The sequence below is a fragment of the Pseudonaja textilis genome, chromosome 4 (assembly GCF_049901715.1).
Source record: "Pseudonaja textilis isolate UNSWEBS1 chromosome 4, rPseTex1.2, whole genome shotgun sequence".
In the NCBI taxonomy this organism is placed as follows: Eukaryota; Metazoa; Chordata; class Lepidosauria; order Squamata; family Elapidae; genus Pseudonaja; species Pseudonaja textilis.
The window spans coordinates 14657287-14670494 of record NC_141993.1 but is presented as its reverse complement, the minus strand read 5'-3'; the positions used below and the strand labels follow the sequence as shown (position 1 = coordinate 14670494).

Below are 13208 nucleotides of genomic sequence, written 5' to 3'. Positions count from 1 at the left end.
CAGCATTCAACTAGGGGGATAATATTTGTGTATGTTTTAGTTTTTTAAAATGCACTTTAATGTCTTGTTTTGTGTTTTTTTCTTCTTTGCTTGGCTTTTTGAAGGAAAAAACATTTGAAATTTTGTATTTTAACTTTCTTTGAAATGAAAATAGAATAAAAAGAGAGCATGTATTATGCATCTATGTATGCTTGTGCATCTATGCATAATTACGCATATATGCATAATTAGGCATACATATGTAAATGAATAGTACTAACTTTATGATCATGGTATTTTACATGTCGTGAGGGCCTAATATCACATTGTATAGTCACATTATCCATGTGCCTTTGTAAACATAAAATATTGGGAAACTCTCAGCCAGGTGAAGAGGGGGTCAAGTGGGAAGCTAGCCATGAGTCCTTATACAGCCAGAAAAGCCATTAGCCTAACTGTATCCCAAGTTCATGGGACCTTATCTGTTCATTCCCAAGCAGAGTGGGGAGATTCTTGTAATATAGGTAGAATGCAATAAAGAAGCTGACTTGAACCTTTCACAAATGGATTTGATTGCTTGGGCCCGACAATAGGTGTTAGATATGTTATTCTGAGTTGACCACAATCATTTATAAATCTCATGAAAATATATTATAAGTCTATATTTAAATAAAATTTCTGCCCACCAAACATAATGTAAAAATCAAAACTTGATAGTTCTTTTAGATTTTTCTCTATTGAACTCTATAACCACAATGAGTTTCGGAAAGCAGTGATTCTCAGAAACAAGAGCCATGCTTAATGACACATACTTGGGTTTAGAAACTGTTATTAATGAAGAACAGTTGGTTTTATTTCTAGGAGGAATTTAAAATTTAAGATCACAATATGCATAATTGAAGATGTATTTGATCCCTGCCATATATATGAGCATCAGAGGAAGAGTAAGAATTAGAAGTAAGGTATGTTTATTTATCATGTTATCAAGTGTGCTGTAACATAAAACGATGCAAAATTAGAAACTTCTGAGAAATCCAAAGGACTCAATCCCACACCTCCATTAAAAGTCACATTAGCACATAGAAAACTGGCAACCATCTCCCATCAGAAATGAAGACAACAGGTTGTAGAAGAGTCATCCATGACATTTCATCATTTAATTGGGATCCTCTTCCCAATGTGGCGGAAAGTTAGTCACTTTCAAATTTGATGGAGTTTATCTGTGTAGAGATAGTGCCACCACAATAACTTCCCCTTTTCTTCTTTGTCTTCTCATGTCGGAAGGATTTACCTTTTGTAAACTTCAGAACATCGTTTGCTTTTTTACCCCAGTCATCTATAGCTCCTTTCTGGAAAAGATGAGACAATTGATGATCATTAGCCACAAAACATTAAGCATAAATGGTTTTTATCACTTTGCATTTGTAAACTGTCCAGAGTGTATGAGTATAGGTCACAATAAATACATAAATGACCAAACACATAAACACATACCGTGTTTCCCCCAAAATAAGACCCAGTCTTATATTTTTTGTCACCAAAAAAGGCACCAGGGGATGTTTTCCACTGACTCACCTCACGATGGTGGCACTGACAGCCCCGCCCAGCAGGAGCCCACTCCTAGCCCAGTTCTTCTGCAGTCGCTTGCCACTGCTTACGCGCATCACCAGGTCTTGCACACCATGACACTTGCCTTGCCTTGCCAGCCCACTTCTTCTGTGACCACTTGCCACTGCTTGCACATGGATTGACGCACATCCCCCCCACCTTGTTTCATCATCAAAGGTCTTCAGGAAAGGCCTCTACAGCTGATTAAAGAACGCTGGATTGCATCAAACAGGAATGCATCAATCTGGAGCTCTTTTATCAGCTGTGGAGGCCTTTCCTAAAGGCCTCTGACAGCGAAATGGAGTCCAGGGGCGAAGCATGCAAGCAGCGGAAAGTGGCCACAGAAGAAGTGGGGCGGCAAGGCAAGGCAGGTGTCGTGGTGTGCGAGGACTGGTTGCAACTATCCAAAGGTAAGTAGGGCAGCTCCACCCCCCACCCCCCATTCCCCACCCTAGCTTGATTTTTACCCGTGCATCTCACCCCACCCTGTGCAGCCCGGAGTGGGCGGGATCTTAACTAGGGCTTAATTTGGGGGTAGGGCTTATATTGGACACTCATGTAAAAATCAAACTAGATTATTTTTGGGATAGGTCTTATTTTGGGGGAAACAGTACATACATAAATAACAAATATTGCAATTTAGTTATAGGTTATCCAGGTAGACTCTATTTTGTAAATATTACTGAATGAAGAATGCCTATCCCTACCTTGGCATCAAAGGAATTGTTAGCTACTCGCACATCTATTTCTATTTCTTCTGTTCTTATTCTGCGAAAAGGACTGGATTGCTGTAGAAGGGAAAAAAATACAAATAATCCTTATGATATAATCATTCCAAGTGCTAAACAAAAGGGACATGTCCTCCAAGTTCTTGTCACTTCAATATCCCTATGGTCACATGAACAAAACAATCTAGCACATGATCAATTGTGGCATCACATAGTCACATGACCACAATATGTGCCCTTCCCTGCCAGCTTCCTCCAAGCAAAGGCAAAGTTAATGGGAAGCTAGGAAGGAAAGTTCAAGTGCCTGAGTGGTTTTCTTTATACACATGCACTGTGCTCTCCTTCACCACTTCACTTGTACACAAAGCAGACTTTTCCTGACCAACTTGCAATTGCATACATGGACACACGCACCCCAAACCCTATTTCCATGATGCACACATCTCATGTACCTGCTTTACTACACACATGTACCCTGTTATCCTCTTTCCAGGGTCTCCCTGCCATTGCACTCATTCCACACCTTCTTTCCTGAGCTTCTCTGTGTTTGGATATAAGAATGCACGCAACCCAGTGCTTTCTTTTCTTGGCCTGCTTGTGATCACATGCACTCTATGTTCATCCAAGCACCTTCTCCCCCAAACTTACATGTATCCTGTGTTGAGCCTCCTTCCCCCAGTACCCTGTTATTTATTACCTGATTCTCTTCACTGATGCATCCTGGATTGTGACAACTGAGATTGCAAGGCATCATTAAATGATGTCACATGATGTCATGCTTCACAGCCTCATTGCTTAGCAACAGCAATCCCATTCAATTGCAATTGTAACTTGAGGATTACTCACCTATGATATATCTGATTTCCAACCAATCCTTCAAACTGGCAATTTAGGAGCTTTTCTAGTTGAGAAATTGTTTTTAGAATCTCCAACATTAGAACCAGAGATATAAGGCCACCCATGACCATTTCATAATATCTTACCTTCTTTCAAAAAACCTTGTAAAACACAATTCAAATTTGGCTTTTTTAGAGTTACCCTGTGATAAGGTGGACAACTAATATGTTTAGTAAATAAAGTAAAATAAATAAAATTATAAAATCCTTTTTCTCAATTCTTACCTGCTTTGATTTTGGAAATGTATGAGGACTTCTGACTTTCATCTTCTTGATGTCTGGTGTCTCCAATTCTTGTTCACCTTTCCTTTTCCGCTTTTTTTTTGATAAGCCTGTTACATTTTACAGGAATAGTAAGCTTCCACAAAACTATCTCATTCTAAGTATGTATCAGTTTACTCAATATGCAGCTAATGGGGCAGGAAAGTGTTTCATTTGTGCTATAAATTCAGGTATGAAATAGTTATTTAAAATATCTGTAATTGTCAGGAACTGATTCACCCAATGTCTGGATACATACAACATGCTAAGCAAAATAATCCAGTGTGGTTTATAACATGATGCTGTTTAAGCCAAAGCATGATTAAGCTATGGTTAAAATGATGCTGTGGCTAAAAAGTCTTCCTTGACAGATAGGAATGATGTTCACCTATCATATTAAATTATGGTATCAGAACCAAGCCCAAAGATCCAAATGACTGCAATCCTTCAATTACTTACTCCTAACAAGCAGAATCTTGCCAGACTAAACCTTGTAACCTACTATATCTATTTTGAGAGGTTGTAGGTATAGCTACCCTGAACCTCTTCCCTTTCATCCAGATTGGGATTTTCATGTCTCTCTCAGGGAAAGTTCTATATTCATAAAACTTTTATCCATCGATTCTTCAGGTGCACATTCCATCACATTTTTTCTTTACCTTATTATATTTGGTTTGGTGTTATTACCAAACTAGCTCCATTCTATTTAATGCTTCCCTCATGAAAAATTACTAACCTTCCTTTGTAGCCTCTTCATCAGAATTACTACTGTTTGCTGAGCTCAGTACTTCAGATGTTGGAGTCTTTGATGTTTTGCCCACAAAGTTGGCTGAGGTTTTTAACACTTTTTTTGCTATTTTGCAGTTATTTTGTCCTCTCTTTTTTTCTCTTTTATCAGATATTTTAAATTGTTCATTGGTGGAACTCTCAGAAGAGGTCCTGATCTCAGCTGGGGCTTGCTTGCTAATGATCGAACTGCTACCCACTGAGAGTTTGTTAGCTGCTTTCTGGGATGGCTGAGTCTGTTCTTCACTGCTTGACTCAGAAGTCTTCGGTTTAGAGACAGGGGTGCTGGATTTCGGTGTTGTTTTGACAGCCTTTGTGTCTTTTATTTTATGAACTTTCTTATCTTCAACACTACTTTCTACTTTCTTTGCCAGCACTCCAAGAGGTTTCTTAATTTTATTTATGCCTGTCCTAACTGCAAATTTCTCAGGAATGCTGTCAGAACTATCAAAATCTAGGAAGAAAAAACAGGAAGAGAAAAACCAATTTGATTGCACTGCATCTTATCTTCACTATTTTTAAATTTAAGGTTTTTTTTATATGAAGGAAAGTGCAGATTCAGAACAATAAACTGATATTTTGAAAAGTACAATCTCAATATTCTGAACAAAGAGAAAATTAAACATAGTGCTTGATACTTTTTTTTAAGTGAAGGAGTCTAGAAAAGAGGGTGGTTAAAAGAATGTAAGCATCTTTGGCTAATTCCTAAAAAATTGGGGTATGAAACCCCCCCCCCCACCCCAAATACCATAGATGTTCTGACCTAAAAAGCCAATTCCTCCCATTCTACCTTTCAGAAGGAAAGCAGGTGTTTGATTTTTTTGGCTTCAGGACAGTAAATTTTTTTTCAGAGCAATTCAGTAGCTTGTTAGAAATTGCAGAGAACATTTGTAGGTCAGGTTGTAGGTTTAGGCAGAGGTGTGTCTTCTGAGCTTGCTGCTTGGCTCCTGGAAGTTTTGTTACCAAACTAGATAGCAGGGTTTGGGGTGAAGTGACTTGTTCTTACACAGGTCCTGAGTGGTTGGTTGGTCTTATGACTGATTGAATCACAAGACTGAGTCACAAGACTGATTGAATCACAAGACTAGTTCTGGTCTTGTGACTTTTGACTGGTTGCTGTGAGGCGTGGAATTCAACTGGGGAGTTGGCTCTGTTGTTGGTTCAGATGGTCTGCTTCCTTATTGGTTTGTGCACTAGTTCTAAGTCAATGTGTTTGTTGATGGACCCACTGGTAGCAAGCTTGGAAGACAACCCTCTCCCTAATTCTGCAACCTGAGCTACAAATATTCTCTACAATTTCTAAACTGCATAGGCAAAAGTCACTTAAACTTGCTTACTGCTGGGAGATCTTTGCCATAAACAATTGTCAATCCGCAAACAACTACACTTTGTCCATGAATGCCTCTGCAAGAAAATGGTGCCAAAAAGTAGGCACCCATTAACCACCCACAAGCATGGAACCTGGCCTTCCAAAATGGATGCAAAATGCTTAAATTCATGAGCATTGGCAAACACAACTGCCTAATAAAATACCAACACACCATCAATGAACAAAAAACCTGAAGCAGAAAAAACTATATTAAATGAAAAGATAATGTTTGAATTAACTGAGGCGATTAAGAGACAGAAGAACAATAGAATGCCAGATGGCCGACCGACAGAAGTTTACAAACAATTACAAGATACTCTAGGACCATCATATATATAATGAAGTCTTGTTAGAAACTAAGATACCAAAATCCTGAATGGAAGCATTTAGTACTTATACCAAAGGAAGATGCAGATTTATTGCAAATTAAAATTTTTAGATTAATCTCACTTCTAAATGTGGACTATAAAATTTATGTGTCAATAATAGCTGAAAGATTATAAAGATTCTTGAATGAATTTATACACTCAGATCAAAACAGATTTTTGCCTGAGACAAATTAAAAACTACATGAGAATAATTTTGAATACAATGGAATATTATGAAGCACATCCTGAAAAACAAATGGCTCTGATTTTTATGGTTGCACAGAAAGCATTTGATAAAGTAAATTGGCAATTTATGATATAGCAATTAAAATATATGGAATTTGGTGAAAAATTTACTAATTGTGATCAAGACAATATATACCAGACTGCAAAAGTGTAAATGGGGACATAACAGAGAATGTTAATATTAAAAAAGGCATAAGACAGGGGTGTCCACTGGTCCCCTTACTATTCATTTTGACATTGGAAGTATTAAATAGAGACATTCGGCAGGATACAGAAATAAAAGGGATGGAGATAAAAAAAGAAAAATACAAAAACTACAGGCATTTGCAGATGACCTGGTATTTATCACAGAGGAACTGCAAACAACCGGACCAAATTAATGAAGAAAATAGATGACTCTGGAGAAGTTGCAGGGTTGAAAGTAAACAAAGAGAAAACTAAAATTTTAGTCAAAAACTTTACAAATAAACAGAAAAGAGAGTTAATGGAGAAGATAAGACATTCAGATAGTGAAGAAAGTAAAATATCAGAGAAAGAAGATAGTAAAATATCATCTATCAGTAAGATATGTAACTATAAAAGGAGATAATTACATTAAATTGATACAGCAAGTTAAATTTGACTTGGAAAAGTAGAAAAACTTGCTACTATTACTACTAGGAAGAATAGCTATCATTAAAATGAATACTCTGCTGAGATTATTATACCTGTTCCAAACAATTCCAATAAAGCTGGAAAAGTAATATTTTGAGGAATTAAATAGATTAGTAACAAAATTTATTTAGCAAGGTAAAAAAGCAAGAAAAGTCTGAAATTGTTATAAGACTCTAAGAATAAATAAGGCTTTGGGCTGCCACATCGTGAGTTTTATTGCCAGGCATCTGCAATTATGTGGCTAAAAGAATAGATAACCTTGAGGCATAGACGATTATTAACTTTGGAGGGTCAAGATTTGGGGTAGCACGGCTTTCTATGATACGGGAAAAATAACATACACAGTTATTCCAACGACATTACATTAGAAATGCTCTATTTTCAGTATGGGAAAAAAATAAGGAGAAACACGATTTGAAAATACCAGTCTGGCTCTCTCCGATGGAAGCATTGATACATCCAAATGTGATTGATACAGAAAAAATCATAAGATATAAAAATATTTTGAATGAGAAAGGGGAATTGAAAAGTAAACAGGAACTGAATAGTCAAGGGATAAACTTAGCATGATAGCTACAGGTAAAAATACAATCAAGATATGAAAAAGATGATAAATTATATGGTTTTTATAAAGAACCAACAGAATTGGACCAGATTTTAACAGGAACTGATGGGAAATTAATTTAAAAATTTTACACTTGAATGGAAGAAGAGCAAGTAAAAAAGAAACTATGATAATGTGGGCTAAAAACTTTGGTTATTCTATATAGAATTGGATAAATGGCAAAAGTTGTGTGATTGAAATTATAAATTAACAATGTCTACTGTGTACAAAGAAAATTTATATAAAATATTTTACAGATGGCACTTTGCGCCAGCAAGATTAGCCAAAGATATGTCAGCTAAATGTTGGAAGTGTAATCAGATTCTGGGCTCATGTGGTGGATGTGCCCAAAAGCAAAAACATATTGGACAAAAATACATACTTGGACAGAAAAAAATGATAAAGGAACATGTAGATTTAAAACCACAAATATTTCTCTCTCCATTTGCTCTAACCATTTCTGAATCTGTCACCAATATTTCCTTGCGTGGTTACATACCTACCACATATGATAGTATGTACCCAGTCCATCCTTGCATTTCCAACATTTCGGTGATAGATTTCTGAACATTTTGGCCAGTCTTGCCGGAGGAAGATGCCACCTATAAAACATTTTGTATAAATTTTCCTTATATGATGTGGCCAATGTTAATTTTCTATTCTTTTCCCAGAGATTCTGCCATCTAGCCAATTCAATATTATATCTTCCTCCATGTTATAGTTTAATAGGTATTTATATATCACTTGATCAATTTGTCATCAATCCCTACGAACATTTTGATAATTAATGCCCCATGTTTTCATATCCTGTACGTATCTCTACTGTATTTGTAAATATGACCCCCACTCTAGTTTTACCCCTTGTGCTATTAATTTTGATCTGGTTTCTCCTTTCTCATTTAATATATTCTTATATACAACAATTTTCCACATGTTTATCAGATTTGGGTGTATTAGTGCTTCTATTGTAGAAAGCCAGACTGGAATGTAGTTATGATGTTTAATTTTATTCCACGCCGCCAAGAGTGTCTGTCTTATGTAGTGTCTCTCGAAGTATTTATGTACTTTGCCTTTTTCATACCAAAGAAACTGTGCCATCCTGCTTGGATATCATGGTCTTTCAGTATTAGTAATCTCTTATTCCTTAATGTAATCCATTCTTTTATCCAAGTGAGTGCTGCAGTTTGATAGTATAACTCCCAGTCAGGCAGGCCAAACCTTCTTTTTTCTTTGGCATCTTGCATTAATTTCAATTTGATTCTTAGTCTCTTTCCTTGCCATATGAATTTCGATATTGTTTGTTTCAAATTTTTAAAGAAGCTTTTCTCTAATTTTATAGGGATGTTTTGAAATAAAAATAACCCTCTTAATTCTAGTTTTCTCCTTGTTTATTTTTAATCCCTCTACTTATCTGTATTCTACCAGTTCCTCTATAAGCTTCATGCCAGACTGTAAGGGCTCCTCTAGAATAAAAACTAAATCGTCCACAAAGGCTTGTAATTTGTACTTTTCTCTTCTGATTTCCAATCTAATTTGTTCATCTTTCCAAATGTTCCTTGTCAATACTTCCAGCGTAAGGATGAACAGCAGTGGAGATAGTGGGCAACCTTGTCTTGTACCTTTCTGTATTGCAAAACTTTGTGTTGCCTCCCCATTCATCATTACTTTGGCCTCTTGTTTTGAATATATTGCCTTGAACATATTTATAAATTTGTCACTGAAGTCCATATACCTCAATTATTGTAACATAAATTTCTAATTTACATTATTGAATGCTTTTTAGGCATCTAAGAAAAGCAGTGCCACTTGTTCTCGTTATGTTTCATAGTATTCTAATATGTCTAGTATTCTAATATGTCTGTTCTCATATTATTCTTTATCTGCCTTTCAGGTAGGAAGCAATTTTGGTCTTGAATGTGTTAAGGAATCTTTTCAAACGTTTGGCTATTATAGATGCAAATATTTTGTAGTCTGTGTTCAATAGTAAAATAGGCCTATAATTTTGAATTAGCATTGAGTCTGCATCCTCCTTCGGAATCAACACTAGGTTGGCCTCCACCCTTGATGGAGATATCTCTGCTTCTGTGAGAACAGCATTATAAACCTCCAGTAGTGTTTGGCCTAGACCATCCTGAAGTTCTTTATATAGTTCTGTTGGCAGTCCATCGGACCCGGTACTTTGTTGTTCTTTTGTTTTTTGAAAGCCTCTATTAATTCTGGCATTCTTATTTCTTCATTGAGCATATCTTTTATTTCTTCTGGTACTGTTGGCAGTTCAGCCTTTTCTAAACACTGTTTGGTTTTTTCTTCTGTGTAACCTTCATTTTCTTTGTTTAGTTTCTCATAGAAGACCTGGATTATATTCTTTTTGTCTTCATTTTGGTAGCAAATATTTCCCGTCTTGCAATTTATTAATCCATTTCTTTTCTTCCCGTTTCTTCAATTTATATGCTAGCCACCTCTCTGGTTTGTTCCCATTCTCATTTTTTAAAATTTGCTTTCTTTATATACTGTGCCAATTCTTCTTCGAGGATGTTCAGCTTAGGTTTCATTAAGTCCATTTGCCCTTTTAGACTTCTTTTTTGTGGCTTCTTTTGTAGTTCTGCCTCTAAAGTCCTATATTCGTCTTCCTGATCTTTTAGTTTTTGCTTCTTGCTTTTGTTTTTCCTAGCCATAAATGATATAGCGATACCCCTCATAAATGCTTTTGCCGTATCCCATATATTTTGTATGGATGTGTCTTCTTTCTTTTATTTTCTTTGAAGAAAAATCCCAACTCTTTGTTGATCTTCTGGATAAAATCTTCATCTTTTAAAATTGTTTGGTTAAAGATATGTATTCCGAAAGTCTTTAATCAAAGTTTGGACTGAACTAAGAACGAATCATTACACTAAAATCCCGAGGTGGTTTTCAATGATGGAGGCAATGTTCCATTTAAATACTACCAAATATTAGATAGCGAGGGAAGAATTAAAACAAAACAGAAATTAGAATTACAAAAGATAGCTATTGATAATTGGTCATATTTTCAAATAAAATCGAGATACAATAAAGATGTAAAAGAATATGGAATTGAGGTAAAAGATACATATTTGGATAAAATACTTCTAAATCCTGAGAAAAGTTCAATTTTCAAATTATATAATTATTTGTTAGAATATGAAATGGCTGAGAAAATTGTGAAAGGTGCCGTGTTGGCTTGGGAAAAAACTTTGGTTATAGCATTGATCTGGATTGGAAGAAATCGGGCAGAAAAATTTGACTCTAACCAAATCAGTAGCGCACAAGGAGAATTTATACAAAATGATGTACAGATGGAATCTGGTGCCCTCCAGATTGGCAAAAATATTTCTGACAGCCAATCCTTGCTGTTGGAAATGTAAAGGGAAATTTGGTACATACTTTTATTCATGGTGGACTTGTCCTGAGATAAAGAAATGGCTAAAAATAAAAACGTGGATAGAAGAAATTATAGAGAGTAGGCTGGAGTGGAAACCGGGACTAATTTTGTTGGGAATGATTAAAGGGGAATACCCCTCTAAAGTAAAATATCTGACCATCCATTTATTAACTGCAGCACCTATCTCACTAGCACAATATTGGAAAAACCCAAATGCACCACCAATACAGGTTGTTATTCAGAAAAGATATGAATGTGCCCAACTGGAGAAACTTACACTTAAGATTAACGGGAAGGAGGATACAAATTATTACCATATATGGAATAAATGGCATAAGTGGGTAGACAATAAAAGGGGAAACATATAAATGAACCTAAGATACAAATTATATCCAACGATTCATAATATATTAAGTACAATTAAAGGTTTTAAATTTCTTTTCTTTGTTACTACTATTATTAGTATTAGCTATTTATAATATTTTTGTGTTTATTTGTTAAAAAACATGAATGTATTAGTAATAGAAGAGTGGTTATAATCCAATGTGAAAATAAATGGAGTATATTGTGAATTATTTAGTACTTAGGATGTGATAAGGTATGAATATGTGACTAGTACTAGCCAATAATGATTTTTAGGATTCACCAAATTCGACAACAAAAAGTAAAAAACTATGTGTTATTACTGTTTCTGTATTTCTGAAATTGTACATTTTTAAATTTGTAAATAAAATTGTTTGGTTAAGTGTTCATCTTGAGCTTTTTCTTTGCCCTCTCCAGGTGATTCTCATAGGATTATGTTCTGCCCAGAGTTTGTGTCTATTTCCACTTCCTTTATTTCTGAGATTAGCTCCATCGATGTCCAAACCATATCTATTCTGGACCAGGATTCATGTCTGTTCGAATAGTATGTATATTGTTTCCTCTCCCAGTTCCTCTCTCTCCATATGTCCTGAATGTTTAACTCTTTTGCCATTTGAAAAACGTTCTGGATAATTAAGTCTTAATATTATGTTGAGAAAAAACTGTTATATGATTGATCACTAGTAATGAACATTATTATGATAATGAAGACTATCGCTCAAACTAAGTAACCAGACAACAAACTGTTTATACAGACATTGAAATTGTTGCTCTTTCTTTATATAGTAAAAGTTAAAAAAAATTACCAAAAAAAAAACAAAAAACCAAATGCCTCACCACAATCGGACAAGATCTCACAAACAAGTTAGAACATGGCATCAATAAAATATCCAACAAACTCCAAACCATGACACTCTGCAAAAGAAACTTGCCAAGATTACCCCACAGCACAAGATGACAACTTTGACACATGGATGAAAAACCTATCCAACAGAACATTATCAAAAGAGGAAAAAGCCGTACTCACAAATGGCCTCAATTTCAACCAGAAAAATGTGCACCTGGTCAACTTCTTACTAATCTAGAATCCATACTAAAAACCAACAACCTCGATCATGAAATGCAGGAAGACATCAAACAGAGGATCATCCCCAAAATCCAGAGGAACAGACAGAACAGGTCTCAACGAAGAGGAATGGCACGCACTAAAAAATTGAAAAAGGATGCCATCCTGCCAACAGACAAAGGTAGACTCACCATCATAATGGACAAAACTGCTACATCAACAAAACCAAAGACCTACTGCATGACACCAGCATAAAAAACAATAGCAAAACAAAATATAACATATTTTTTGGAGTATAAGAAACTCTGAAGTGTAAGATGCACCTAGCTTTTGGGGAGGAAAACAAGAAAAAAAAATCTGCTTCTGTCTCCCAACAATTTGCCTCCTTGAAAACAGTAAAAAGCCACATCCTGATGAGCACCAGCAGCTGATTGTTGGTTGGATAGGCCTCCCAACAATCAGCTGTTTCAGGCTTCAGGGATTGCCATAGCCTAATACTGCCTCCGCGCGCCCCATTTTCAGTCTCCGCATCCCGTTTTCAGCCTCCGCATGCCCCATGTTCTGCCCATTCAGGGCTATTTGCTGCAAGGAGGCAAACTGCTGGGAGGCAGAGCCAAAGGGTGGGCAACAGCGAGTGGGTGGGGCTTCGGCAACATTTGCTGTATAAGATGCAGACATTTCTACCCACTTTTGGGGGTGGAAAAAGTACGTCTTATACTTTGAAAAATACGGTAAAACACTCTGATGACAATGGAAAAAGCAAAGCAAATAACTTTACAAAGTATAAAAAATAAATAAAGTTCCAGGGATTCCCCGAGGAACCCCCTACACCCCATTGTAGCACTCCCTGGAGCACCAACCTACAAACTAGTGAAAGCAC

The 13208-nt window shown here is 36.0% G+C and overlaps 1 protein-coding gene across 2 annotated transcripts in view; it reads right to left on the bottom strand.

The window, feature by feature from the left end:
- Window positions 1–930: 930 nt before the first annotated feature.
- NOLC1 (nucleolar and coiled-body phosphoprotein 1) overlaps window positions 931–13208 on the bottom strand; it is a 60464-nt gene continuing 48186 nt past the window's right edge. For both annotated transcript variants that reach the window (XM_087933869.1, XM_026711032.2), the window contains exons 11-14: window positions 4209–4712; window positions 3437–3543; window positions 2295–2375; window positions 931–1328 (exon numbers count right to left, since the gene is read on the bottom strand). In XM_087933869.1, coding sequence (XP_087789995.1) covers window positions 1170–1328; window positions 2295–2375; window positions 3437–3543; window positions 4209–4712 — 851 coding nt within the window. In that variant the 3' untranslated portion in view covers window positions 931–1169. The remainder of the gene's footprint in view (window positions 1329–2294; window positions 2376–3436; window positions 3544–4208; window positions 4713–13208) is intronic.